We start from the raw sequence: 25,708 nt of genomic DNA on the forward strand, positions 1-25,708 counted from the left end.
AATGTAGTTATAGGGTGGCCAGTTCCTCCCCTCTTTTAAAAAGAAGTAACTGTCCCTTTAACATTCTCTGCAGTCACTGGGACTATAATGTGTACCTTCATTTGTTCCCATTTTAAATCAATTATCTGGATCAAACTATAGTGAAACAGGATTGGCTGGGTCAACATTTTCTAGTCTGTAGGTCATCATTGCACCATGTGTGTAAAATAACCCAGCTAGTGCCCCTGAGGCCAGGCCCTAGGAAGTTTTCCACAGATAGCACAAAGAACAGCCTCGACCACAGCCACCAGTTTCAAATTGGGAACACTCAGGATACTCCAACAGCATTTTGCCAGAATACTTCTTACCTTGTTCTGAACCCCAATGCTCTGAAGGAATAAGCAATGAAATGAACTTTCACCTCCACTGCAGAAGAGATTAAGGTCAAAATTACCCTCCTCCTTCACCTCCAAAGTTCTTCATATAGTGAGACTATTGTGATGAAATTAGTACCCAAGGTAGAGATGAATATTTTAGTAGTTAAGAATAGTAGTGAGGTCTGAGAAACATCACATACTGGGTACTCATGTTGATGCTGGGAGAACCAGAGTTAAACCAATGGAAGATGATGCAAACTGTAAAAAGCTTTTTTTTTTTTCATTTTTATTTTTGATATAAACTTTTTGTATCCAAAGCCTCTTATTGATTTAAAATGAAACCAAAGGGATGAATTAAAAGGGATGGTTGTCAGGAGTGAGACAATCATAGAACACATAAAATTCTGCAGAAAAGAGATGTTTTGCCCACCATTCTTCACAGCCTGGCAAACTGGGATGGCCACCATGTTGTTTTTTAATCTATTTTTCAAGCTAACACTTAGCTCCCTGTAGTTGGTTATTAAGGGGGGTCTGTGGGTCTGTTTTTCTCTGCAGATCTGTTTTATAGCATAGAAGGCATGAATGCACATCATCTACCTCAGAAGCTTGTTTCTAAGCTTCTTGGGTAGAAGCTATGTGGTTATGTGTGTACATACATGCTATATTCACCAAGCTATGCAAAAGGTTTCAAAGTCAAACTTATTTCTTCTGTGTAACTGATAGAAGGCTTTGTATACTTTGATTATCAACTCCACATTCCCCCTACCCTCAGCCTTTGGTAACCACTGTTCTACTCTCTGCTTTTATGAGTTCAACTGTTATAGATTCCACATGTAAGTGAGCACATGGATATTTGTCTTTCTGTATTTGGCTTATTTCACTTAGCATAATGTTCTCCAGTTCCATCCATGTTGTCACAAATGACAGAATTTCTTCCCTTTTTTAAGGCTGAATAATATTTCACTGTGTATAATACACCACATTTTCTCTGTGCATTCATTGGTTGTGGGATACTTGGGTTGATTCCATAACTTGGATATTGTGAATAGTGCTGCATTGAACATGGGAGTGCAGGTATCTCTTTGACCTACTAATTTCAAATCTTTCCAGTAAATACCCAGAAGTGGGATTGCTGGATCATTTAGTTCCTCAAAAAACTAAAATTCTATTTTTAGTTTTTTGAGGCACCTCCATACCGTTTTTGACAATGGCTATAGTAATTTAAGCCAAATGTATCTTAACTTTGAAAGATGTATACTTTTTATTTAGCTTTTAAAATATTCTGATTAAAGTTATACACAATATTCTCTTAGAATGTTCACATTCTCCTTCTTTAATTATATCCCACTTTTCATTGTAAATGTTGTGAGTTTGTGCTGCAGCCACCTCCTCCTCCTCATCCTCCCTTCTGCCCCCACCTAAATCTCCCTCTCTCTGTGTCTCTCACTCTTGCTCTAAGTACTTGCCAAATATATATCCAATTCAGAAAACAATTAACTTTTGCTTTTACTGATCATTGTTTTACTATTTTTTTTTTGGCTACATATTACGTATCTAGGTTTTGGTTTGTAATGCTCTCATCTTTTCTTTCTAAAAAGTTTATAATTTCTGCTTAACTCAAGAATGATTAAGGAGTGTATGTATGTGTGTGTGGGGGGGTGTGAATGTTTAATTTCCATGTATATAGATGTTGTACACTCTCTGTCATTAATTTATACGTTTCCTTGTTGTTGTCAATGAGCATGACCACAATATTTTCTGCCTTTTGAAAAATGCTGAAATTTCCTCTAGGGCCTAATCGTGATCGGATTTTGAGATTGTTACATGTGTGTGGGTAGCCAGGGTGCAAAGAGGGAAAGAAAAAAATGTATTTAGGGAGAGAATAAATATATTAAGAGAGAGAATAAAGCTCATTAAGTACTGTTATTTAAATTGTGTTACTTTGAGTTATTTGTTTGTACTAAATTATTAAGTATGATATTCAGATCTTCGAGATTCTTACTTGTCTTCTTATTCTGTTATTCTGAGAATCATTGTCTCCTGTTTGTGACTTTGCTAATTTCTCCTTGTACTTTGTCAATTTTCAAATGTTGTGATGCTGCGTGGTCACATGCTTAGATATTAATGGCAGTTAATGTGATGTATTATTACTGTCTCTGCTTTTTCTCTTGAAGTCTGTTTTGTCTCATGTTATTGTTACACCTGTTTTCTTTTTTTCTTAGCATGTGCCAATGGTATCTTTTTTCATTCCTGCGTTTTCTTTTTTATTTTCTTTTTTTTTAAATTTTAGTTCTATCTTTTTTTAAATTATACTTTAAGTTTTAGGGTACATGTGCACAACGTGCAGGTTAGTTACATATGTATACATGTGCCATGTTGGTGTGCTGCACCCAGTAACTCGTCATTTAACATTAGGTATATCTCCAAATGCTATCCCGCCACCTTCCCCCCAACATCCCTGCATTTTCAAACTTCTTAGATAGTTTTCAAAATATTTCTGTAAACAACCATAATTTTACCTAATCCGAAAACATCTTTTATAAGTGAATTTAACCAATTCGTATTTACTATGCTTAGTGATGTGTCATTTTATTTTGTGTTTCCTACTTAGAATATGTTCCTGTCTTCTCTCCATTCTTTATCTGCTTACTTTTTAAAAGAGGCTCGAGTTTCTTTTGCTATTTCTCCCCTGCTAATCATTTGGAAGTTATGTTTTTTTAATTTTAATTTTCTATAGGAGAACTCTTAAATTCATAGCACCCATATTTAAACTTCTATTTTCCTACTGATGTCTAGAGTTTTTAGTATCTCTGTTCCCTTCCCAAAATGGTTTTACTTCCCTTTGTCTCAAACTTTGTTCCTCCAACCACTTCACTGGCCACAACTCATATATTGATATAATCTAGGATTTGGGTTGGCTAACTTTTAAATATATTTTTTCTTTTCTACTTTTTTGGCATAGTACAATAAATCTTAAGATTAAGCCTATTGTTTCTTTTTACTTTATTTTTCTTAACATTATTTCCCATATCTCTCTTATTTCTCTATTTATTTTCCCCTGACAGAGTATATAATACATTAAATTTTTCAGAGTAGGTTACTAAATCTTTCTGATTACTTACAAGTCTGTAAATAACTACATTTTTCTCCTAAAAGTTGAAACAGTATTGAACACAGAATTTTAAATCCAAATTTATTTTCCACAGAACTTCAAAATTGTCTTACTGCATTTAGTGTTGTGGATGATGTACCTGATATCAGTCTCATTGTCATTTACCTCTAGCTTATCTTTTCTCTTCCTGCATCTTTGAGAGATTTCATCATTTCTGCATATTTTGTGTCTTCAGTGTCACCATGAGGTGTATTTGGGGGTGTATATCTTTTTCCCCCATTTATACTACGTGGAATCAGTGGATTTTTTTCACTTTGAGGACTCAAATATTCAGGTTTCAGAAACGTTCTTCTGCTGTTACTTTATTTCCATCCCTCCATTGTCTCCATATAAGGTTGGTAAACCTTTCCTTTCTATTTTCTATATCTCTAACTTTTTCACCCAGGCTGGAGTGCAGTGATGCGATCTTTGTTCACTGCAACCCCCGTCTCCTGGGTTCAAGCAATTCTCCCCGCCTTAGCCTCCCGAGTAGCTGGGATTACAGGTGCCTGCCATCACACCCAGCTAATTTTTGTATTTTTTAGTAGAGATGGGGTTTCGCCATGTTGGCCAGGCTGGTCTTGAACTCCTGACCTCAGGTGATCCACCCCCTCCCCCCACCCCGGCCTCTCAAAATGCTGGGATTACAGGCGTGAGCCACTGAGCCCGGCGTGGTGTTGCATTTTTAAGAATCCCTTGGCTCAACACTTCATCTGAGTTTTCTTTACAATTCAGCTCATCTATTAAGTTTTATTTCAACAATCTTGTTTTAAATTTCTAGTATCTATGGTTAATTATATTTTAGGAACAGAATATTCTCTCTCTTCCCTCTGAAAAAATCGGTATGCTGAAGTCAGGTCCTGTTTTTCCTGCTCACTCTCTTTCCTTGGGTGTAAGTTTTACTTGATGTGTTTGGTGTTCTTCCATGTCCTTTGCATTGCTTAACTATTTGGTGACTCGTTGTATGCTCCCCTGTCATGCAAGATGTTTAGGTTGTAGTTATTGCATACATACCATGGTGCATGTTGCCAACAAGGATGGGTAAAAGGAATGCTGAGTTCTTCCTAGTTGCAGGGAGCCACTCTGAACAGTGCCTAGCCTCTCTTTAAATGTCCTACTCACTGTCTATAATAAAACTGTTGCAGGACTTTTCCTTAGTTCAGCTAAAAACAGGGTTCTTTGTCCCACAGCCATGAAAATTCAAGCTCACAGGCAATTTAAATGGCGAGTAAGACAGGGTTTCACTGGGTAAAAAGGAAGAAAATGGGGCAACAGGGACTCTTGCAAGCCCAGAATCCCTGCTAGAGGGCTTCCTTCTAGGCCATTGGAATCCCAAGTTCCACACAGAAGGAGGAGGGGCCGGACTCCTCTCTGCTACAAACATTGTGAACACCCCGAGGCCCCACCTCAGTGGGCAGGCTGGTTGGAGTTTCTCCAGGGACCCCCTATGAGCTGGCTGTCTCAAAATCAGACGTTCTCTTGTTCCCCGCGTGGCCCAAGGGATGAGGAAAAAAGGGGTAGGGGAAAGAGAGCCTAAGAGAGGGCTAAAGAGAGGACCAAGAGCTATAAAAAATCCTGGCTATTCCTACGTGATTCTGCAACTTATACCCTGTGGGCTCCTCCTGCCCATATGTTCACCTTCAAGCCCATAGTGCCCTTAGCTATTTACAGCAGTCCTCTCTTATGTATCGATTTTGGTCTACGGTTTCCTTATTTTATCTGGTGCCTTCAGATTTTAAAAAAAGAATATATATATATATACACACACATACACATCTTGTTATTTTGTAGGATTTGGAGAGGAAATGGAAACTTCCCAAATGATCACCTCTGGTATTTCTTGATTATGATATCTCCAGGTTTAGAGAAAAGAAAGCAAGTTGGGGGTCAGACAAAGGGAAGAAGAAAAAAACGTATTCCACATATTTAAAGAAAATCTTCTGCAAACACAGAAATGCGAAGTGATTAACCATCCTCAATTGTTTTTTCCTTTTATATACTAATGAGCTATTCTTTTTCATTTTTAGGTCTTGAATATAATCATGGCCAAACCTTATGAATTTAACTGGCAGAAGGAAGTTCCTTCCTTTTTGCAAGAAGGAGCAGTTTTTGACAGATACGAAGAGGTAAAGAAGTGTTATTAATATTTTCTCTCAAAACATTCTAATAATTATTAAATTTTAATTACAGTATTGAGTAAATATTCTTTGACATAAGTAAGAACATCTTTAGGATTTATAGGTTGGAGTTGTTGAAAAGAGGCAAGTTATGAGCTAGAGTAATAATGATAATGATACTATAAATTTTTGAGTGCTCACTATGTGCCAGATGACCTTCTAAACATTTTATGTGTATTATTTGTTTAATTTTTTACAACATCCTTACAAGGTTGTTGCTATTAATATTCTCAGTTTACAGATGGGTTTTATATAGTAACAGTTTTTGCTTAATGCAGTGCTTTTGGCAGTCATTCTACATATAACTTTGTATGTGTTATAAATGTAATAGTGATTGAACTTTGTGCCAGTCATTGCTTTGCTCATTTCATTGATATAAACCATTTTGACCAAAGCTTTGCATGCCTCTGATTCTATCATTTATTGTCTGTGCCCTTGCAAGGTGGTGATGACTCCAGACTTTCTATAGAGCAGGGGCTTTGGGCCACCAATCTGTTCAGAATGGCTGGGTAGGTGAATTAAAGCCTCATTTGCATTGTAAATGCATGATTTTTCTTCTGTTGTACTTGAATTTGAGGTGACTTGGGAAGGAGTGTATAATGAAATTGATGTTTCCTTTACCAAGAAGTTGAAAGTAAAACATATTAAAACTTCATTTAGAGTCAGAGTTGGTTCCTTTCAAAATCAATGAAATGTATGAAGTGGCTAATTCGCTGATCTTCCCAGAGGTCCAGATTGTCAGATGCAGAAACTAGGTCTTCCGTGAGCTGACATAGCTTAATACTTGTTGACTTGATATTTCTGCAGGGTACATCTCTAGATTTACAGGATAGTCACTTTTTAAGTAAACAAAATTGCAAATGCTAAGGATGGACCTAAACATGGTTACTATTCCTTGTTTGAATTAAAATATTGAAGTAATAGCTGTTCATATGTCTGAAATTGAAATAACAGTGAACTGCATTCTGCTATAAGATGAAACAGAATAATATCTGCCATCCAGAGACAAGCACTGTTCATTCTTATGCAGTTTTCTTCTAGTCTTTTTTCATATTTGTTTTTCTTTTTTTTCTCTCTCCCATGGTTGAGATCATAGAGTAATATTTTAAAAATATAAAGCAGATCCCATTTCTCCTGTGTTTAAAATGCTTCCATCACTTCCCATTGTAGCGTAAAGGGAAGTTCACAGAATGAAATACAAGGCCTTCTATAATTTGGCTCCTGCTTAATTACCTCACCTTCATTTCTCTCCAGTTTCCAACATACAGCGTATGTTCAACTATAGCAAACCACTTACAGTTTCCCCCATAAACTATTCTACTACATGGTTTGTTTATGCTACTCCCTCTTCCTGAAATGTATTTATTCCGACTGGTTTGATTGGTGAACTCCTCTCATCTCAGAACCCAGATGAGAAATCTCCACTTCTGTGATATCTTCCTTGACCCATTGAATGAATAAGAGGCGATAACTTATTTTTTGCCACCACTAACCTATCCTTGCATATTTTACACTGCCTTCACATTTTATTTAATGTTTCTTTCTCTCAAACTATATTCTGAGTTTCTTGAAGTCAAGGATCATAGTTTACTTATCTTTTTCTCTCCAGGGACTAGCAGAATACCTGTAACCACCAAATTCTTTGTGGATGTCTAGCATCTAAAATGATTTTAGATCCAGTTGATTCCAATTCAGACTAATAATTCAGAGAAGGTAATTTTGAAGAGATTACATGCAATCATTGGTTCAGTATATCTCCTACTGTTATGTAAGAAAAAGCTATTGGAGAAAAAAGTACTTGACAACAGTGAAATGTCATTTGATGAACCAGAGATTCATTTGAATCCTTCTTATTTCTTGTTTTTTTATTATTAATCATCACAGCTCATATTAGGAAATACTGATCACCTGTGCTTCTAAAGGCATTTGCTTTTCCTCTGGATTCCTCTACAAACTAGGCAAAGTTAGAAGAAAAGAACCCTTGAACAAGTATTAAATACAATGTAACTAAGCTTTCAACTCTTTCCAGTGCAATTTTACTAGGATTTTGAGCAAAAACGTTTTAACTTTATAAAGTAAACATGCGTCTTCATGATAACATACCAAACCACAAAGCTGAAGAATATTTCAAGCTGGATGACAGCCAGTTTAAAAAATAATTATTTCCCACTCCTATAAGACTCAGTTCTTTAGAGCCAGAGCCATGAAAACATTTAAGGCAACAACATGTAAGCAGAAAAGGTTCATTTCTATGGTTGGTACGTGAACAGCCATGAGGGATTACAGCTGAAAGCCAGTGGGAGGAATAAGATTAGAGAAACAAAACCCAAGCATCCCTAAAGTGTCATAGCAAAGGTACCTTTTGTGAAGGGGCATAAATGCTGTCAGCACCATATGATAACTAACGTTATCATCATGAACTCAAATAGCAGGTAAACATAAAATTGTATTCCATGTATTTGTTTAAAGAAAGCAGCTGGGCGCAGTGTCTTACGCCTGTAATCCCAGCACTTTGGGAGGCCAAGGTGGGCAGATCACTAGGTCAGGAGATTGAGACCATTCTGGCTAACACAGTGAAACCCCATTTCTACTAAAAATACAAAAAAATTAGCCAGGCGTGGTGGCACATGCCTATAGTCCCAGCTACTTGGGAGGCTGAGGCAGGAGAATCGCTTGAACCCAAGAGGCAGAGGTTGCAGTGAGCCAAGATCATGCCCCCACACACCAACCTGGGTGACAAAGTGACGCCGTGTCTCAAAAAAAAAAAAAAAAAAAAAAGGAAGCAGGGAGTAAGCAGTCAGTAGGTGGGGGAAAAATGTTTAATAGGCACTGTTTTAAAAATAGTCAATAAATGTAGTAAGTGCAAATGCATTTAAAGTTTATTTTATTATTTCTGCATTACTGAAGAATTATTTTTGAGGCAGCCAGATTTTTACAAATGACCTAAGTGGTAGGCTGTGATTGTATTGCCATGACACTTCTAATTCTGTACTTTTCTAACTTTACTTGACTTACACGTTACTTAACTGCAAAATATATTTTGTTTCCTAAGTGATGCTTAACATTAAATCTTCAAAATACAGATTTGTCTCTTGTGGAGGAGAGAAATAGCAGTGCTTTTAAAAATACATGCAACCCAGATATCTCTAACTCAACCAGCCCCCTGACTTTCCTATAATATCCACATCAAAGATCTGAAGAACCCATTCCCTGGCAGGTCAGGGCCTTCCCAGTCTTTCCTAGAATTCCTAGGTGCTTACCCACTCTTGGTGATAACTTATGTCCTCAAATGCTTCGCTACCATTCAGTTTCCAGGACTGTTGACTACTCCAATTTGTTTCCTTCCCTAAAGCCACTTTAACATCAAATCCCAGAAATACAAAGATGTTGTATAAAGTAGACTTTTTACTGAAGATTTAATGGCAGCAGAGGAGAATTGCATCATACACCACACCAAGACAACTTTAAGATTAAAAATCGGAGATCATGCTGAATAAGTTTCATTAGCCAGCCCAGCCAGGGGTGTCTCTCTGTTTTCTTCTTTGTCCCTCTCCTCCATCAAGATTCATGTTCCTGTTTCCTTTATTTTATTTTAATCATACTCAGTCCTTTTTCACTTTTCCAGATGCTTTTTTCTTAACTGTCAAACATTTTCTGTCTCTCAATCTAAAGAAGAAAACTTCAAAATTCAAGTCCCTCCACATCCTGAGCTGTTTGGCTCCCCTTTCACCTCAAACTCTCCTACTCAGACTCTCCTGAGATCTTCCCTTTTGCATAAGCCTGAAAGTCAAAGTATGTCCTTAAAACACACAAAATCTAAAAAGAGCTTTATTCTTAAGGAGACTGCCATCATAGATAAGTGTTCACCAACAGAACTTTCCACAATGATAGAAATGGTCTACATTTGTGTTGCCGTTATGGCAGCCACATGTGGCTGTTTAGCATTTGAAATGTGGCTACTGGGACTGAGGGACTTAAGTTTTTAATCTTACATAATTTAAATTCAAATTCATATAGGTACATGGGCCTAGTGGCTTTCTTATTGGATGGCATAGATAATCAACTCAAACTACAACCAGATTTAAAAATTCCGTTCTCCTTTCTTGACACTAAGAAACATTCTCAGTGCATTCCGTTGGAATCTCCAGAATTCATCATCCCGTTCTTCTTAGGGGCAGCCAGAGCAGGGGTTCAAATGTTTTATGGATGACTCACCTCAGCCACTGACCTTGTCTTTCCCACATCATGAATCCCAGCTCGGGCTCCCCTTCTTCTTGCCCATGGGACTTTCTTGTATCTGAGTCCAGCTGCCTAGATGGAGTCCCTTTTCCTAGCAAAGTCTTGGTCTTCTTGGTCTTTATACTAGCCTCCCCACCTTCCACCCTACACACATACACACACACACACACACACACACACACACACACTCACACACATATGGTGGAGGAAAACTGAGACAATTACTACAGGTGTCAGGATCAAAGGAGTATCAAAGTGCAGGGTCAATACAAACCTAAAGTCAGGCACAGTGGGACAGGCTGACTTTGGCCTCTTTCCAAGGTGGTTCTGAAATCAAATTGTGAGCAGCCACACCATGAAGCTCAGAAAAGCTCAAGCAGCCTACACCCCACAGGCTGTTCATCAGCAAAGCAAAGCACTTTCCAAATACAATTTTCAAAAGACTCAAAAACACAAGCCTCATATAAAGTATTTTGATTAAAAGATATATTTAACTAATCAGGGAGGACATTAGCAGGATGATAAAGCTAGTTCCAAGAGCACTTGAGGAAGAGAATTTTACGTAGGAAAGGAAAGGAAAAGTGAAATAAGTTTTGTCAATTAGATATAAAACTGGCTAATGTCCTATAAGGCAATAAAACTCTAACCTATTATAGATTTGCCTTTTTCTACTGGACACAAGTCATCTACATCATTATAGAATAACAGCAGAAAAATGCTATCTATTAAACTTCGAAGAATCTAGGTCCCAAACAACAGTAAATAGTAGGTCAAACCAAAAATACATTTTTCTATAGAAGTAAATCATTCTTAGGTATGCCTCTTCAATCATGCTTTGATGTAACAATGAAAAGAGGGATAGCCATCTTTGCATATTATTTTTAAGCTTGAGATAATTTAAATTCAATTATAAAACAATGTCCAGATATACCTGTATTTACACTAAAAGATACTTACAGAGTCATCAAAATGATAATAATCATAATAAATTAGTTTTTCAACTGTTACAATCAACCTATTAGTTTTTCAACTTTTATAATCAACCTAAGGGTAGAGAAAACATTTAATTATTTTTGACCAAGCATAACAAAAAAGCTGTTACCTTTATCTATTTAAAGTAAGGGTGCCAGACAGATGCTGGAAATTAGAAGGGACTTGGAGAAACAGAGGAAAGTCCAGAGGCTTTATACTTTCAGCAAGAGGGAAGGTTGGTAGTTGATGTACAATAGAGGCTTGCATATATGATTTAAAGTATAAAAGTAGCCAATCACAAACCAAAAATAAAATAATTTCAAATTTGGAGTTGGGGGAGAAAAAGTAGTGAAAATGCATTTAATGGAGTTAAATTGCTGTGTTTTTATCCCAAGAAACCGATTTCTGCATATTCCTGGTGGATAATTAGTTTAGTTACTGGCTGTCTTGCCATGAGTCCTGTTTTCTTAAGCTCCTGTCTCTATTAGAGTTGGACATACGGAACAGAAACCTGTTGGTGCCACTTTATTATGCACTGCAGTAAGTACTGGCTTCATAGTTTGGACGGCAGCTGTACTCACCACTCTACCACCAACACCACTGGCTGGGCTTCTCAGTTTTAAACTCCAGGCTTTCAGCATGTGGCCCTGAAGCCCTTTCACTCTCACCCCTCCGCTTTCTTCCACTTGCATATTGTGATGAGAAAGGTGGTAGAATGATCTGCTTGTGGTGTGAGAGGAGAGGAAGGGGCAGCAGGGCTGGGGGACTGACCCCAGAAGCCTCAATGAGGAGGCCCATTTCAGGCTGAGTCTTGATAGGTGAGTCAGTCAACCACTCAAAGCACAGCTAAGAGGAAGGGAGAGGCCAGGGCTTCTGCAAGGGCATGAGTATGACAGCACATTCTATTGAGGGGGTAAGGGGATTATTCAGCTAGGGCAGAGGGTAGGGCAGTGGACTACAGGGGTGAAGGCACAGAGATAGCCAGTGTCCACACCATCAATGGGTTTACTTTCCAGCCCAGGGCATTGGCATTTGATTCTGAGAGCTCTAGGGAACCTTTGATGGGGTTTCAGCAGGGCAGTGATCAGTTCTGGATGACCAGTGACAAGTGGATGTGGCTGGATTCCTTGTGGGAGTAGTCTGGAGGGTAGTGTTGGGCTTGAAGGACTTAATGGACAGTCAGTCACACATATGGAGAAATACGGGAGGATTTTGAGTGTAAGAATAAATGAGAAGATTTTTCTAACCTGGTGGATGTAGAGTATGTGAGAGAATAAGTGTAGAATGAGGTTGGAATTTCTAGCACAGGAACTGGACAGCTCTGATGCAAGGTGGAGAGAATGCCAGAGAAGGGGGTACATGTATGGATGCATTTATATTGTTTCTTTCTGAAATGACGAAGAACCAAAAGCAAATGTGATATCTTCTGTAGTACCTAAGAAGCATTTTGTGTATAATCACATTAATACTAGTTAAAAATATGTTGAATAGAAAGGGAAGAATGTAATAAATGATCCAAGAGGATGAACACATGGGCGCATCTTCCTCTCTCAGTCCTCCTCTCTCAAGGTGATTGTTGCTGCCTGATGGGATGAAGGAATGAGGACCCCAAGACCCTCACAGCCACAGGCTTCCTTCACTCACCCTCTTATGTGGGTGATACTGCATTCCTCAGGGTAGAGGAATTTTTTTTTTTTTGAGATGGAATTTCGTGCTTGTCGCCCAAGCTGGAGTGCAATGGCACAATCTCGGCTCACTGCAACCTCCACCTCCTGGGTTCAAGCAATTCTCCTACCTCAGCCTCCCAAGTATCTGGGATTACAAGCATGTGCCACCATGCCCGGCTAATTTTTGTATGTTTAGTAGAGGTGTGGTGAAACCCCATCTACATAAACAGAAAGTCTGTTTATACAGAAAGGTTTGAGGAAAAAGAACCTCTGACAGTTAGAATATTCTGAATTATAATTAGGGGTAAGATCGTAAATGTGTATACTTATATGAGTCTTTCACACACTCTGTATGTTGTATGTGAATTATCATATTGGAATCATTAGGCTACAACAAGCTATATAGCAACTTAATGATGTTAAACAATCTTGAGTACAGTTGGCCCTTTAACAATTCGGAAATGTTTGAAAGTCATTACAACTTAATCCGTGGTGCGAACCACTGTTCTAGAAGGCTGAGATAAAGCAATGAACATGACAAACAAAGTCTCAGTCCTTTGGGAGTGTATGGTCCAGCAGCAGAAGACCAACAATAAACCAATAAGCATAGAAATGAATGGTTTCCAGCAGTGTTCAATACTATTATGTTACTAAAAGGAGTGATAGAGGGATCAGATAGACAGGCAGACATTGAGGAGTAGGGGAGGGGACATTGCTGTGGGTTGGGTGGTCAGGGCAGGCCCTATTCAGGAGGTGGCATTTGAAGTTGTAGCTGAATGATAAGAAGGAGCTAGATTGGCCGGGTGCGGTGGCTCACACCTGTAATCCCAGCACTTTGGTAGGCTGAGGCGGGCAGATCAGTTGAGATCAGGAGTTCGAGACCAGTCTGGCCAACATGGCAAAATCCCATCTCTACTAAAAATATAAAAATTAGCCAGGCATGGTGGTGCGCGCCTGTAGTCCCAGCAACTCCGGAGGCTAAGGCGCAAAAATCGCTTGAACCTGGAAGGCAGAGGTTGCGGTGAGCTGAAATTGCACCACTACACTCCAGCACTCCAGCCTGGGTGACAGAGCAAGATTCTGTCTAAAAAAAAATTTTAAAAAAGGAGCCAGTTTGGCCAAGAACTAAGGGAAAAGCATTCCAAGACATGGAAACAGCAAATGCTAGGCCCTGAGGCAAACATAGTCTTGGCATGTCAAAAGAAGAGCACCAAGGGTGGAGTGAGCATCATGGTCAGGGCATGGTGAGAGGAGAATTCTGAGAAGCAGGCAGAAGCCCCTCATGTGGAGCAGTAGTTCTCTCAAAGTGTGGTCCCCAAGCCAGCATCATCAGCACCACCCAGAACCTTATTAGAGATGCGCATTCTCAGGCCCATCCCATGGACCTATGGAATCAGAAACTCCAGGAACTGGCCCAGGCGTATGTGCATTAACAAGCCCTTCAAGGAAGTCCGGTGCACACTTAAGTAAGAGAATAAATGGTGTAGAACCAGGCCGAGGTGTTTGGATTTCGTTCTGATTGCTATGGGAAGCCATTTTCAACAGGGACTGGCATGATCTGATTTACATTTTGGAGACAGTTACTCTGGAGGCCGTACAAAGGATGATTCGTAGGCGGGGACCAAAAGGTTGGAGAAGACCAGGACTTTAAGGAAGGTGAGCTAGAGGCTTAATCCTTCCTTTTCCTGACTATGTCTCCATGGGCGATTTTCTTAATATCTCTGTGCCAGAAAAATAGGGGATGTTAAGGTGGATGGGTCGAAGAATATCAGTTGTTCTCCTTAGGATTCTACGAGTCTGCACACACCTTTCTTGTCAGCACAGCTGTGTGACTTCTTCCTGATGTGAGAAGAAAGCCAAGGCCAGGCATCTGAGCACCACCTCAGTTGGCCCGAACACTGAAACAACCCAAAGCACCAAAAACTAAGATCAGCCAGGTTTTTGCAAAGAAAAACCCAAAACAACATTCAGGCCTGTTCCTTCCTCTAGACCAGCCTTTGAAATAACAGTGCTGATAATATTATCTGGTCTCTCATGCCCCCAAAGCTCAGAGCTCATTGTCATCCAAGCATGAGACCTTTAAGGAAAGGTCTGTATTGTAGGTCATCTCATGCTGAAAAGTCATAGAACTGGGTCAGCATACTTTTTCTGTAAGGGACCACATATTAAATGGTTTAGGTTTTTGAGTCCTGCAGCCTCTGTTACAGCTATTCAACTTTGTCATTGTAGCCCAATAGCAGCCATAGAACATAATATGTAAATAAATGAGCAGGCACCTGGATTAGAAGACAAACAATGCCACATAGAAATGAGTAACAAATTGGTTTTGATGGTAATGGTAGTAATGAAATAATTCTAGTTTCAAGTAATTATTTTTACTCCTCGTGTTCTTTTACTACTGTGTTGTATTTTTAATTTAGTCACCCTCTATTTCTCTTCCTTATCTTGATAGATCATTGTATCAGTTTATCACCTTTTGCTGTGTACATAACAGACTGCTCACCTTTCTTTTCTAAGATGCTCTCATTTTTGTGGGGTGGGGCAGGGGCTTGCTCTTCTCATTTTCATGTCTCTTCCCTCTCTGAAGTTTCTTTGGGCTTGCTTTTATTTCTTCACAAAAGTAGAAGATAACTCTATTTCCTGGAGGAATGGAAGCATCTCCCCTATGAAATAGCGTCTCAGTCAGTTTCATGGAAAATGGTAATCCTTGAGATCCATGCTTCAAGGATGCAAGAAGGACATCTTATTCATGGAAAGATGTGAGATGCATCCATTAGGAAACTAGACAAGGAAATCTGGGGTCCCACTAGATTTACAAGGAGCTTGTGGAAACAACACAAGACAGGAAGAAAGTATGGAAAAAATATGGGCAATTAAAATATAAGTGTAAGCACCTAGGGGTTCTTGCTGCCAGCTGCACAAAGAAAGAACATGTCATTGTAGTAAAGAAAGAGTTTGGGCAGGCGTGGTGGCTCACGCCTGTAATCCCAACACTTTGGGAGGCAAAGATGGGCAGATCACTTGAGGTCAGGAGTTGGAGACCGGCCTGGCCAACATGGTGAAACCCTGCCTTTACTAAAAATACAAAAATTAGCTGGGCTTGGTCGCAGGCGCCTGTAATCCCAGCTGCTCGGGAGGCTGAAGCAGGAGAATCACTTGAACCCTGGGACACAGATTGCAGTGAGCCCAGATTGCGCTATTGCACTCCAGCCTGGATGACAGTGACAGAGTAAGATTCTGTCTCAAAAAAAAATAAATAAAAATAAAAGAGTTTAATAGAGACAAGGCCAGCCACACCACTTGGGACATGAGTTAGTATTCAAGTCATCTCGTCCAAAGCTGCTAGGTTAGGGGTTTTTTAAAGGCAGTTTGAGGGAAGAGGAGGTGCGGGGGGCTAGGCTTCTGCTGATTGGATGGGGCAGGGATGAAATCATGCTGAATCGCTTCTGGGTGGGGCCCTAGGAGTGGGGTTGGCAAGTCCAGGTGGGTCCAGGTGGAGACATGGGTGTGAGGCATGCAAAAAAAACCTGAAAAGATATCTCAAAAGGCCAATCTTAGTTTCTACAATGGCAATGTTATTTGCAGAAGTAACTGGGGACGTTGCATATCTTCTAACATCCAGAATAATGGCTGGCAGTCATATATGTCTGCACCTTAGCAGGACTCAGGCCCTCCTCTCAAACAAAAGTGGTTGGTTTTTGGGCAATGCCTATTATCATTTAAACTGTAGCCTAAACATCTTCCAAAGTTACCTTCGTCCAAAAGCCCAGGAATAATTAAGGAAAAGGCAAGGTGGGAGGTGGGTTAGCTTAGCTAACTGTTATAATTTTTCTCACTGATATAATTTTTGCAAAGGCAGTTTCATAAGGAACTAGCTGAGGATCTACTTAGGTCTCTCAAGTACTAATGTACTATGCTAAAGAATTAAACACAATGGCTAAAATTACAGTGCTGATTCTCTATTGCTTCTTCTCAACCTGCAGTATAAGGAGAAAAATGCTCAATATTAGCTACCTCAAGCCGTGTCTGTGGGCCACAAGGTGAACAGGAGGGTGTTGGCCAGGGCATCGTTTTAATTAGGGTTGATGAGTGCAGTCTTGCAGATCATCAGGCTAGTGGCGAAGAGACCCTAAGGACATCCTGGTTTCATTCTCTTTGCACATCTCTTTGGAATTGCACTCTCTTAATGCATGTGGTGTAGCCGTTGAATTAATAGAGTTCATTCAAGTGTGGACAAATGAACAGTCAGATGAAATATACAGCACATGTTAAAATGAATTCTTTTTTCTGTTGAGCAGTCTAGGGAGAAGAAATTTTTTTAAAAAATCAAGTTAATAATTTTGAAGTCCCTTCTCGATTGATAAAATTGCACTTCTTTAAACCTGTGCAATTTCATGCCACTGAATTCCCTATTCCTGAAAATTTTCAGAAATTATTTTTGTCGTTACTTGTTTTGGTTGTTTTTGAGAGGGTGCTGTATTAGTGAGGGTTCTCCAGAGAAACAGAGCCAATGGGATATATAGAGATATATAGGTAGGAAGAGATTTGTTATGAAGGATTGGCTCACACAATTATGAAGGCTGAGAAATCTTATGTCGTCTGTCTATAAGCTAGAGGCCTAGGAAAACGAGTAGGGCAGTTCCAGTTCAAACCTGAAAGGCCAGAGAACCAGGGGAGCCAATGGTGTGTAAGTGTCAGTTGAGTCCAAAGGCCCCAGCATCAGGGGCATCAGTATCCAAGTTGAATGTCCCAGATCAAGACAGAGTGAATTCATTCTTCCTCCACCATTTTGTTCAATTCAAGCCCTCCGTGGATTGGATGATGCCCTCCTGTATTCGGCAGATCTTCTTTATTCATTCCGTCAATTCAAACACAAATCTCTTCCAGAAACAGCCTCACAGACACACCCGGAAGTAATATTTCATCAGCCATCAGCCTTAGCCCAGTCAAGTTGACATATAAAATTAATCATGACAGGTGTTTTTTAGCACAGACAGTAGTAAATCACTACTACTTTGAGCACTCACTAGGTGCTGGACCTTGCACTTGACAAATGGTATAAATGATCAGGAAAGGATCCTGATCTAGACCCTAAGAGAGAGGATTCTTGGATCTCGCCCAAGAAAGAATTAGAGGTGAGTGCACAGAGTAAAGTGGAAGCAAGTTTATTAAGAAAGTAAAGAAACAGAAGAATCGCTATTCCATAAACAGAGCAGCCCTGACAGATGCTGGTTGGCTATTTTTATGGTTATTTCTTGATCATATGCTAAACAAGGGGTGGATTATTCATGAGTTTTCCAGGAAAGGGGCAGTAATTCCTGGAACTGAGGGTTCCTCCCCTTTTTAGACTATATAGGGTAATTTGCGGACATTGCCGTGGCATTTGTAAACTGTCAAGGCAGTGGTAAGAATGTCTTTTAGCATGCTAATGCATTAATATGAACATATAATGAGCAGTGAGGACAACCAGAGGTCACTTTCTTCTAGCCATCCTAGTTTTGGCAGCTTTTGGCCAGCTTCCTTAGTGCATCCTGTTTTATCAGTGGGGTCTTTGTAACCTGTGTCTTGTGCTGACCTCCTCTCTCATCCTGTAACTAAGAATGCCTAACCTCCTGGGAATGTAGCCTAGTAGGTCTCAGCCTCGTTTTACCCAGCCCTGTTCAAGATGGAGTGGTTCTGGCTCCAGTGCCTCTGATTTAAGCATTATTTCACTTAAGCCTCGAAACAACCCTGTTTTAAGTAGGTCTTTTTAGCTTCCTTTTGCAGTTTACAAAACTGAGGATTAAAATGGTTAAGCATGTTGCTTGAGGTTTCACAGGCTGGTTACAGACTTAGCAGAAAAATGGCCTGCCAGCTAGCCTACAGTGGATCTCCAAGTATGGTTTCAGACAGCATCAGCAACATTTGTGAGCTTGCTAGAAATGCAGATTATTAGGCCCCACCCCAGACCTACGGAATCAGAAACTCTGGGGGGAGGGCCCAGCAATCTGTGTTTTAAGAGCCCTCTCAGTGATTCTGATGATGCAGCTCAAGTTTGAGAACCTAGGCCTAGGGAAAGGTATGGAATTGTAGACTTCCTAGAAGGAAACAAAATTAGATCCATTTAAAGTTCTTTACAGCTAATCTTCCTCAAACAGGCAACACAGATAAAAGGGTGAAAACTGTTGAATAAAAGAGACTTCTTTGTCTAGGCTGAACATATTAGATTTATTGAACCCTTGACACAGTGCAAAGTACTTGACATCAGTCATCTCTTTAAACCCTCAGGTGGAGGTGAGGACTAAATGAGATTTTCTACAGTTTACAGATGAGGAAAGAGAAGCTTAGGTCACTTAAGAATTGCCTGTTAATCAACATGTAGTACGTGATGGAGCTAGCGTCCAGAACTAGTGTATTGCTAAAGAGAACATACACAGGTCACACAGCTTTATGACCCAGAATGGCTGTCAGCAGAGAAACATGTTTTTGAAGATATATATGATGTATAAAATACATAATTAAAAATTCTTTCTAAAGTTCATTAATAGGCTGGAACCAAAGACCTGTTTAACTTTTTACTCACCATTTGCGTTATTTATTCTAGATCATAAGTATTATACTACTAAGTCTAGGTGTTTTTAGTCTAGTTCTCTTAGGGAAATGAGAATGGGAAGACTATATTTTTCATATAATTTCCCCCACATTCCCCAAGGAAAGTATTTACCAGGGCTTTTTTAGGTTTTTTGTTTTTTGTTTTTTTGAGACAGACGGAGTCTCACTGTGTCACCAGGCTAGAGTGCTGTGGCATGATCTGGGCTCACTGAAACCTCTTCCTCCCAAGTTCAAGCGATTCTCCTGCCTCAGCCTCCCAAGTACCTGGGCTACAGGTGCGCACCACCATGCCCAGCTAATTTTTGTATTTTTATAGAGATGGGGTTTCATCATGTTGGCCAGGCTGGTCTCGAACTTTTGACCCATGATCTGCCTGCCTCAGCCTCCCAAAGTGCTGGTATTACAGGCGTGAGAGCCACTATGCCTGGCCTTTCTTTTTTTTCTTTTTTTTTTGAGACAGGACCTCACTCTGTCACCTAGGCTGGAGTGCAATGGCACAATCATAGCTTACTGCAACCTCTAACTCCTGGGCTTAAGCAATTCTCCTGCCTCAGCCTCCCTCCCGAGTAGCTGAGATTACAGGCAAGAGCCACCACACCCAGGTAATTTTTTTTTTTTTTTTTTTTTTCTGTAGAGACAGGGTCTCACTATGTTGACCAGGCAGGTCTTGAACTACTGGGCTCAAGTGAGCCTCCTGCTTTGGTCTCCCAGAGTACTGGGATTATAGGCATGAGCCACTGTGCCTGGCCCCTAGTCTTTAATTTTTTAGGGGGGAGAAAAACTAGGTAAAATATACTATATGGAAAGAATATAATATTTTCTTTCAATTGATGGACATAGACATAAAATATTGTCAGCGAGAAAGCCTATCTTTTTAATATTTATTTTGATAAACTAACAAGGAGCATATAATTTATAAACTACTTTCTCTTAAAGCCATAAATAGTAAGCACTTGCTCTGAAATGCTGCTTTGTCAAGAACGTTAATTGAAGCAGATGGGCAGAGTCAGTATAGCTTCCCAGGTCCAGCCTGCATTCCCTTTCTACTGCAGAGTTACCCTGAGGACAGCATGCTGGCACCTCCACGGCTCTTCTGCTGTCGACTTTTCTTCTCCCAAGTATCTGAAAGGGCAGGTGATCCTCTTAACTTTGTAGACATGTGAAAAGGAGGCTAGTTTTTGAACGCTCACCAAAAGCCAAGTTGCCAGGATATTGTTTGCAAATACAGAAAGGGTTTTTGTACTAAGTGGTATTTAAGGCAAAATCTTTGCCAAAGAACTCTATCCAAAAGCTTGAAATACACATAGTTGGTTAAGGGAATGCATTTGGAGTTAAACAGAAATAGGTTCAGTTTTGGCTTTGCTACTCAAGAGATGTGACCATGAGTCAGTCTTACACCCACCAAGCACTAAGCCAGAGCTTCCTTGTTTGAAAAATGGGAGTGATAATACCTACCTCGCATTGCCATCATAAGGAATAAGTAAGATGGATTTTTTAAAAATGGAAGTCAGATTATGCCCTTCTTTTGGTTTAAACCTTTAATGGGTTTCTACCTCATTCCAAGTAATTTCCAAAGTTCTTTCTGTGTCCTGCAAGTCCCCTACATGACCTACCAATTCGCTGTCCCATTGATATTCCCTGAGCATTCTAGGCACACTCTGACCTCAGGGCCTTTACACTTGCTGTTCTCCCTCTGGACTACTCTCCCCTGTACAGTCCTCATGGTTCACTTCCTCACTTCATTCTGTTTCTGCTAAAATATCACGTTCTCCAAGAGGCCTTCTTACTCACCTACACACAGAGGCTCCTGACCCTTCTGGATGTTTTATTTGTTACATTTATCACTACCTGATAACTTACCCTTTTTTGTTCATTGCTGAAGTCCTTCTAGAAGATAAGCCCTGAGAGCAGACTTTGTTTCCTGCTGTATCCCCCCCAGGGAATTAATTCATCACTCAACATATTTCATAAGTACCTACTATGATCCAGCAATTCCTTAGTTACTTATCTGAGACTGAAATTCATCGATATTTGCATGGTTCCTAATTTTTAAGGAATTTTAAAGCCCCAAAGAACTGGAACTGAAAATGTCACTTTGGAATGTGGAGAAAGGTTAAGCCAGAGACACTATCTGTGGCAGCTATGGAGGTGTGTCGCTTAAATCTCCCTTCAAGAGGCAGCTGCCCCAGGAGTCCCCTCATTGGACAGTTTTGCTGCAGGGGCTTCAGCACCTTCAAAATGTCCCTGCCCAGGCTGTACTGAACATGGCAAGCTGCTACAACCGGGCGTTTCCTGCCCAAGTGAGGCTCCTCTGGTGGGCGTTCTGTGCTCTGCAGCTGCAATCCAGCGATGTTCTCAGCTGTACTGCAAGCTGAGACAGTTCCTCCCCAGTTCTCCCTGCTCCCTCCTCTCCTCTCTCAGGTGTTTGTTCTGAGGTCTGGTTTGGAGGCTCTCCCTGTCACTCGGTTTCTCTCGCCTTTCTCTTTCAGAGGCATTTGCCCTAATGAATTGCTCACATTTCCAATTCTGTCTTGCCTGTAATCTCAGCTACTCGGGAGGGAGGCTGAGGCAGGAGAATTGCTTAAGCCCAGGAGTTAGAGGTTGCAGTAAGCTATGATTGTGCCATTGCACTCCAGCCTAGGTGACAGAGTGAGGTCCTGTCTCAAAAAAAAAAAAAAGAAAGAAATTAAAAAAAGAAAGGCCAGGCATAGTGGCTCTCACGCCTGGCCAACATGGTGAAACCCCGTCTCTACTAAAAATACAAAAATTAGCTGGGCATGGTGGTGTGCACCTGTAGTCCCAGGTACTTGGGAGGCTGAGGCAGGAGAATCGCTTGAACTCGGGAGGCAGAGGTTGCAGTGAGCCCAGATCATGCCACAGCACTCCAGCCTGGTGACACAGTCAGACTCCGTCTGTCTCAAAAACAACAATAACAACAACAAAAAATCCTAAAAAAGCCCTGGTAAATACTTTCCTTGGGGAATGTGGGGGAAATTATATGAAAAATACAGTCTTCCCATTCTCATTTCCCTAAGAAATGTCTTGGGGGTTTGTTTCTAGATGGAGAAGCCCTTCCCTCAGGGTAAGAGGTCCTCAGGATAAGCCTCCAGGACTCTGCTGCCATTTCCTGAGGCCGACTCTGAGCTCACTGCAGAATTCTCGAGGTGGTAGCAGTGGTTCTTGTGTGATGTTCCAGTAATTGCTGCACTTATTTTAGACACAATAAAAAGTGACAGAGCCAGCATTGACCCTAAGAGCCAGTGGGAACTGTGTATCTTCAAGGCCTAAATATAAGCTATTTCAGAAGACAAAAGTCCAACTGGAGTGACGTATCATGCAGCTCTTGTGGAAAAAAAAAAAAGCATTTTCAAAAGCTGCATTATTTAAACGAGAAATGCATATATTTAAAGGGAAGTTCCATAAAAGTCATTTGAGATTCCTTTTCTTTCAATGACTGTATTCAGCATTGTCTATTATCTCCATATATCAATAGTTTAAAATATTTTTTCATAGACCTGCCTTTTCAGAAACATCTTCTATGTCACTGTATTTTTAATTACTTGCTCAGTGTAATTTATTATGCTGGAACTAATTGTGTTTTAATTAGAAATGCTTTGCTAAAGAGAAGAACTTATCAGTTTGCGGCGGTGTTTCCGGCGCAACTACAAAGCACGTCTCCTGTTTTTCTTAGGATTTTTTTTATAAGGGGACAGCCACATAATGTGTTTTTAATATTTGTTGTAAATATTTATTAAGAATCCTGTTTACTTGCCTCCATAACTCTAAGTTGTTCCTCTTTAATTTTTCCTTATTTTAGTTGCTAAGGCAACTGTTTTGATTACGGTGACAGTTTTCCTGCCCAAGAAAGTTACTTTGAGTGACCACCCACTCCTCTTGAAAACACATTTTGCTTTCTCCTTCCTTCTGCATGCTGAGAGGTAGTTGTTGAATATTTTAGGAATAATTTCTTCACCTCTTTTCTGGCAAGAGTCAGGGAACCCTCCCAGAATCTGAGCATCCAGATTTTGCCTCACAATCCTCACAGCAGAGACACTTCAGGGAGGGAAAATTACAAACCTAGACAGATCCGGAGTGTTCAGCAATTGAAACTGGCCTGCCTCACAAATCAAGTCCCAAAGATTTAACATCTATGTCGTCAAGTAAAAGATAAAGTGGGAATCCCTAGCTATTAGTGACCGTAAAGTCAATCGTTAGAAACAGTTTGGCCTCTCCCAGGTGGCTAATCTGGGCATTTCATTTCTCCCCCAGATTCAATCATAGTTAAGCTGATTAAATTCTCAAAGAACCAAGGATATTTCTGAGACCTTGTATCTAAGTTCTTTCAGGCTGCTATAACAAAATACCATACACTCGGCAGCTATAAACAACACATTTATCCCTTACACTTCTGGAGGCTGCGATGCTTAACATCAAGGTGCTGGTAGATTCGGTGTCTGATAAGAGCCCATTTCCTGATTCCAAGATGACACGTTCTTGCTGTGTCTTCACACGGTGGGTGAAAGGGGCAGCCGTCTCTCTGGATTCTTTTATAAGGGCACTAATCCCATTTATCTCCCAAAGGCCCCCACTTCCTAATTCCATGACATTTGGGATTAGGATTTCAGCATAGGAATTTTTGGTGGGGTAGAGCACAAACATTCAGACCATAGGACCTTGGTAAGCACCATCGGGCCAAATTTTATTTTATTTTTTAAATATATAATATGAGAGATCAGAAAAGATGGTGTACCTTCCTTTGTTTCTTTTCAATAGCCCTCATCAACTCTTCCAAGCCAGGTCACTTAGAAAGTTGATGATGTTCTTTATTCCTGAGGTAAGAATAAAATGAAAGAGGTGGATTAAATCTTTCTACTTGACACCAGAATAAGCGTTCTCTGTATCTCACTGTCATTGCTGGAATGAGCACTTTAAATGCTCATGGTTGATTACTGAGGGAGAGACATTTTCATTTTTGTTCCTATTGGTTTTGAAATGAAAGATAGACAGCAGGTTTATCACCTTTTGAAGTTGCTGAATAACTCACTTCACTGCCCTCTTGTCATCTGAGAACGTGCTCGGTCGTGTCAGGGAGGCGCAGGGCAGAGTCTCCCCAACCAGGAATGACCTCTTCTGTTCATTATACCCCAACATGCCCTTGAAAATAAAAACTGTGTTGTGATGACTCGTCTGTGGCAGCAGCTTCTTGGCCTGATTGGAGACTGAGGCCAGCTTAGGCAGAGTGGGATGGAGGAGTTGGAGCAGGAACAAACGGAAGATGACCTTCTGTGCAGAAACCACATTTTCAACAAGTCTAAGTCAACCCAGAGTTACAAACTCTGGGTTTCCCTTATGCTTAGCTTTGTATTCTAGCTCACTGGAAATAGACATGCACTAATACCATTGCTCTTTTTAAAGATCTGTGTAACAGAAATGGATTCCCTGTCAAAATGTATTTGTATTTCTGCCTCATATTATATATTATCTGCATCCTCTTGGGTGACTTGCCTCACCTCAGTTAGGAAAAGTTTTCTCATCTGTAAGGTAGGGATGGTGGTGTTTATCTCATTTGTCTTTGGTGGTTAATAATAATCATATTATTACTATGTTTTATATTAATAATCAATACTGGGCCAGGTGCAGTGGCTCATGCTTATGATCCCAGTGCTTTGGGAGGCTGAGGCAGGAGGACTGCTTGAAGCCAGGAGTTCGAGTTCAGCCTGGACAACGTAGCGAAACTCTGTCTCTACAAACAAATTTTTTTTTTTTAATTAGCCAGCCATGATGGTGAATGCCTGTAGTCCTAGCTACTCACGAGGCTGAGGCAGGAGGATTGCTTGAGTGCAGGAGTTTGAGGCTGCAGTGCTATGATTGTACCAGGAGTTTGAAGCTGGAGTACTATGATTGTACCACTGCACTCCAGCCCGGATGACAGCAAAATTCTGTCTCTTAAAAAAAAATCAATACTGGCCGGGTGTGGTGGCTCACGCCTGTAGTCTCAGCACTTTGGGTGGCCGAGGTGGGTGGATCACGAGGTCAGGAGATCGAGACCATCCTGGCTAACACAGACAAACCCCATCTCTACTAAAAATACAAAAAATTAGCCAGACGTGGTGGTGGGCGCATGTAGTCCCAGCTACTCGGGAGGCTGAGGCAGGAGTATGGCGTGAACCCAGAAGGCAGAGGTTGCAGTGAGCTGGGATCATGCCCCTGCACTCCAGCCTGGGTGACAGAGCGAGACTCCATCTCGAAAAAAAAAATAATAATAAAACAAAATTAAAAAATCAATACTAATTTACTTAGTTCAGACTATGTGTCAAGCGCTCTAATGCCCAGAAATAACCTGTGAGATAGGTATTGTGGTTGATGTTGTTGTCTCTGTTTTTAGAGATGAAGAAATGAATATCTAACCACATTTGGATCAGGTTCATCTAAAACCCTAAAGCCTATGTAAAATACCTAATTGTTTCTGCTGCTGGTGAGTTGGTTTTTATGCTTACATGTTTCTCTCACCTTCCACAGGAAGCTGTAATGTGAAATATGTACCACCAGATAAAA

General features: G+C 40.4%; 1 protein-coding gene across 16 annotated transcripts in view; it reads left to right on the top strand.

The window, feature by feature from the left end:
- The window catches only part of PLCB4 (phospholipase C beta 4), a 411,551-nt gene that overhangs the window by 232,546 nt on the left and 153,297 nt on the right, over positions 1-25,708 (top strand). For all 16 annotated transcript variants that reach the window (XM_055373250.2, XM_055373236.2, XM_055373235.2 and 13 more), the window contains one exon: positions 5,535-5,633. In XM_055373250.2, coding sequence (XP_055229225.1) covers positions 5,550-5,633 — 84 coding nt within the window. In that variant the 5' untranslated portion in view covers positions 5,535-5,549. The remainder of the gene's footprint in view (positions 1-5,534; positions 5,634-25,708) is intronic.

This window comes from Gorilla gorilla, chromosome 21, assembly GCF_029281585.2.
Source record: "Gorilla gorilla gorilla isolate KB3781 chromosome 21, NHGRI_mGorGor1-v2.1_pri, whole genome shotgun sequence".
NCBI lineage: Eukaryota > Metazoa > Chordata > Mammalia > Primates > Hominidae > Gorilla > Gorilla gorilla.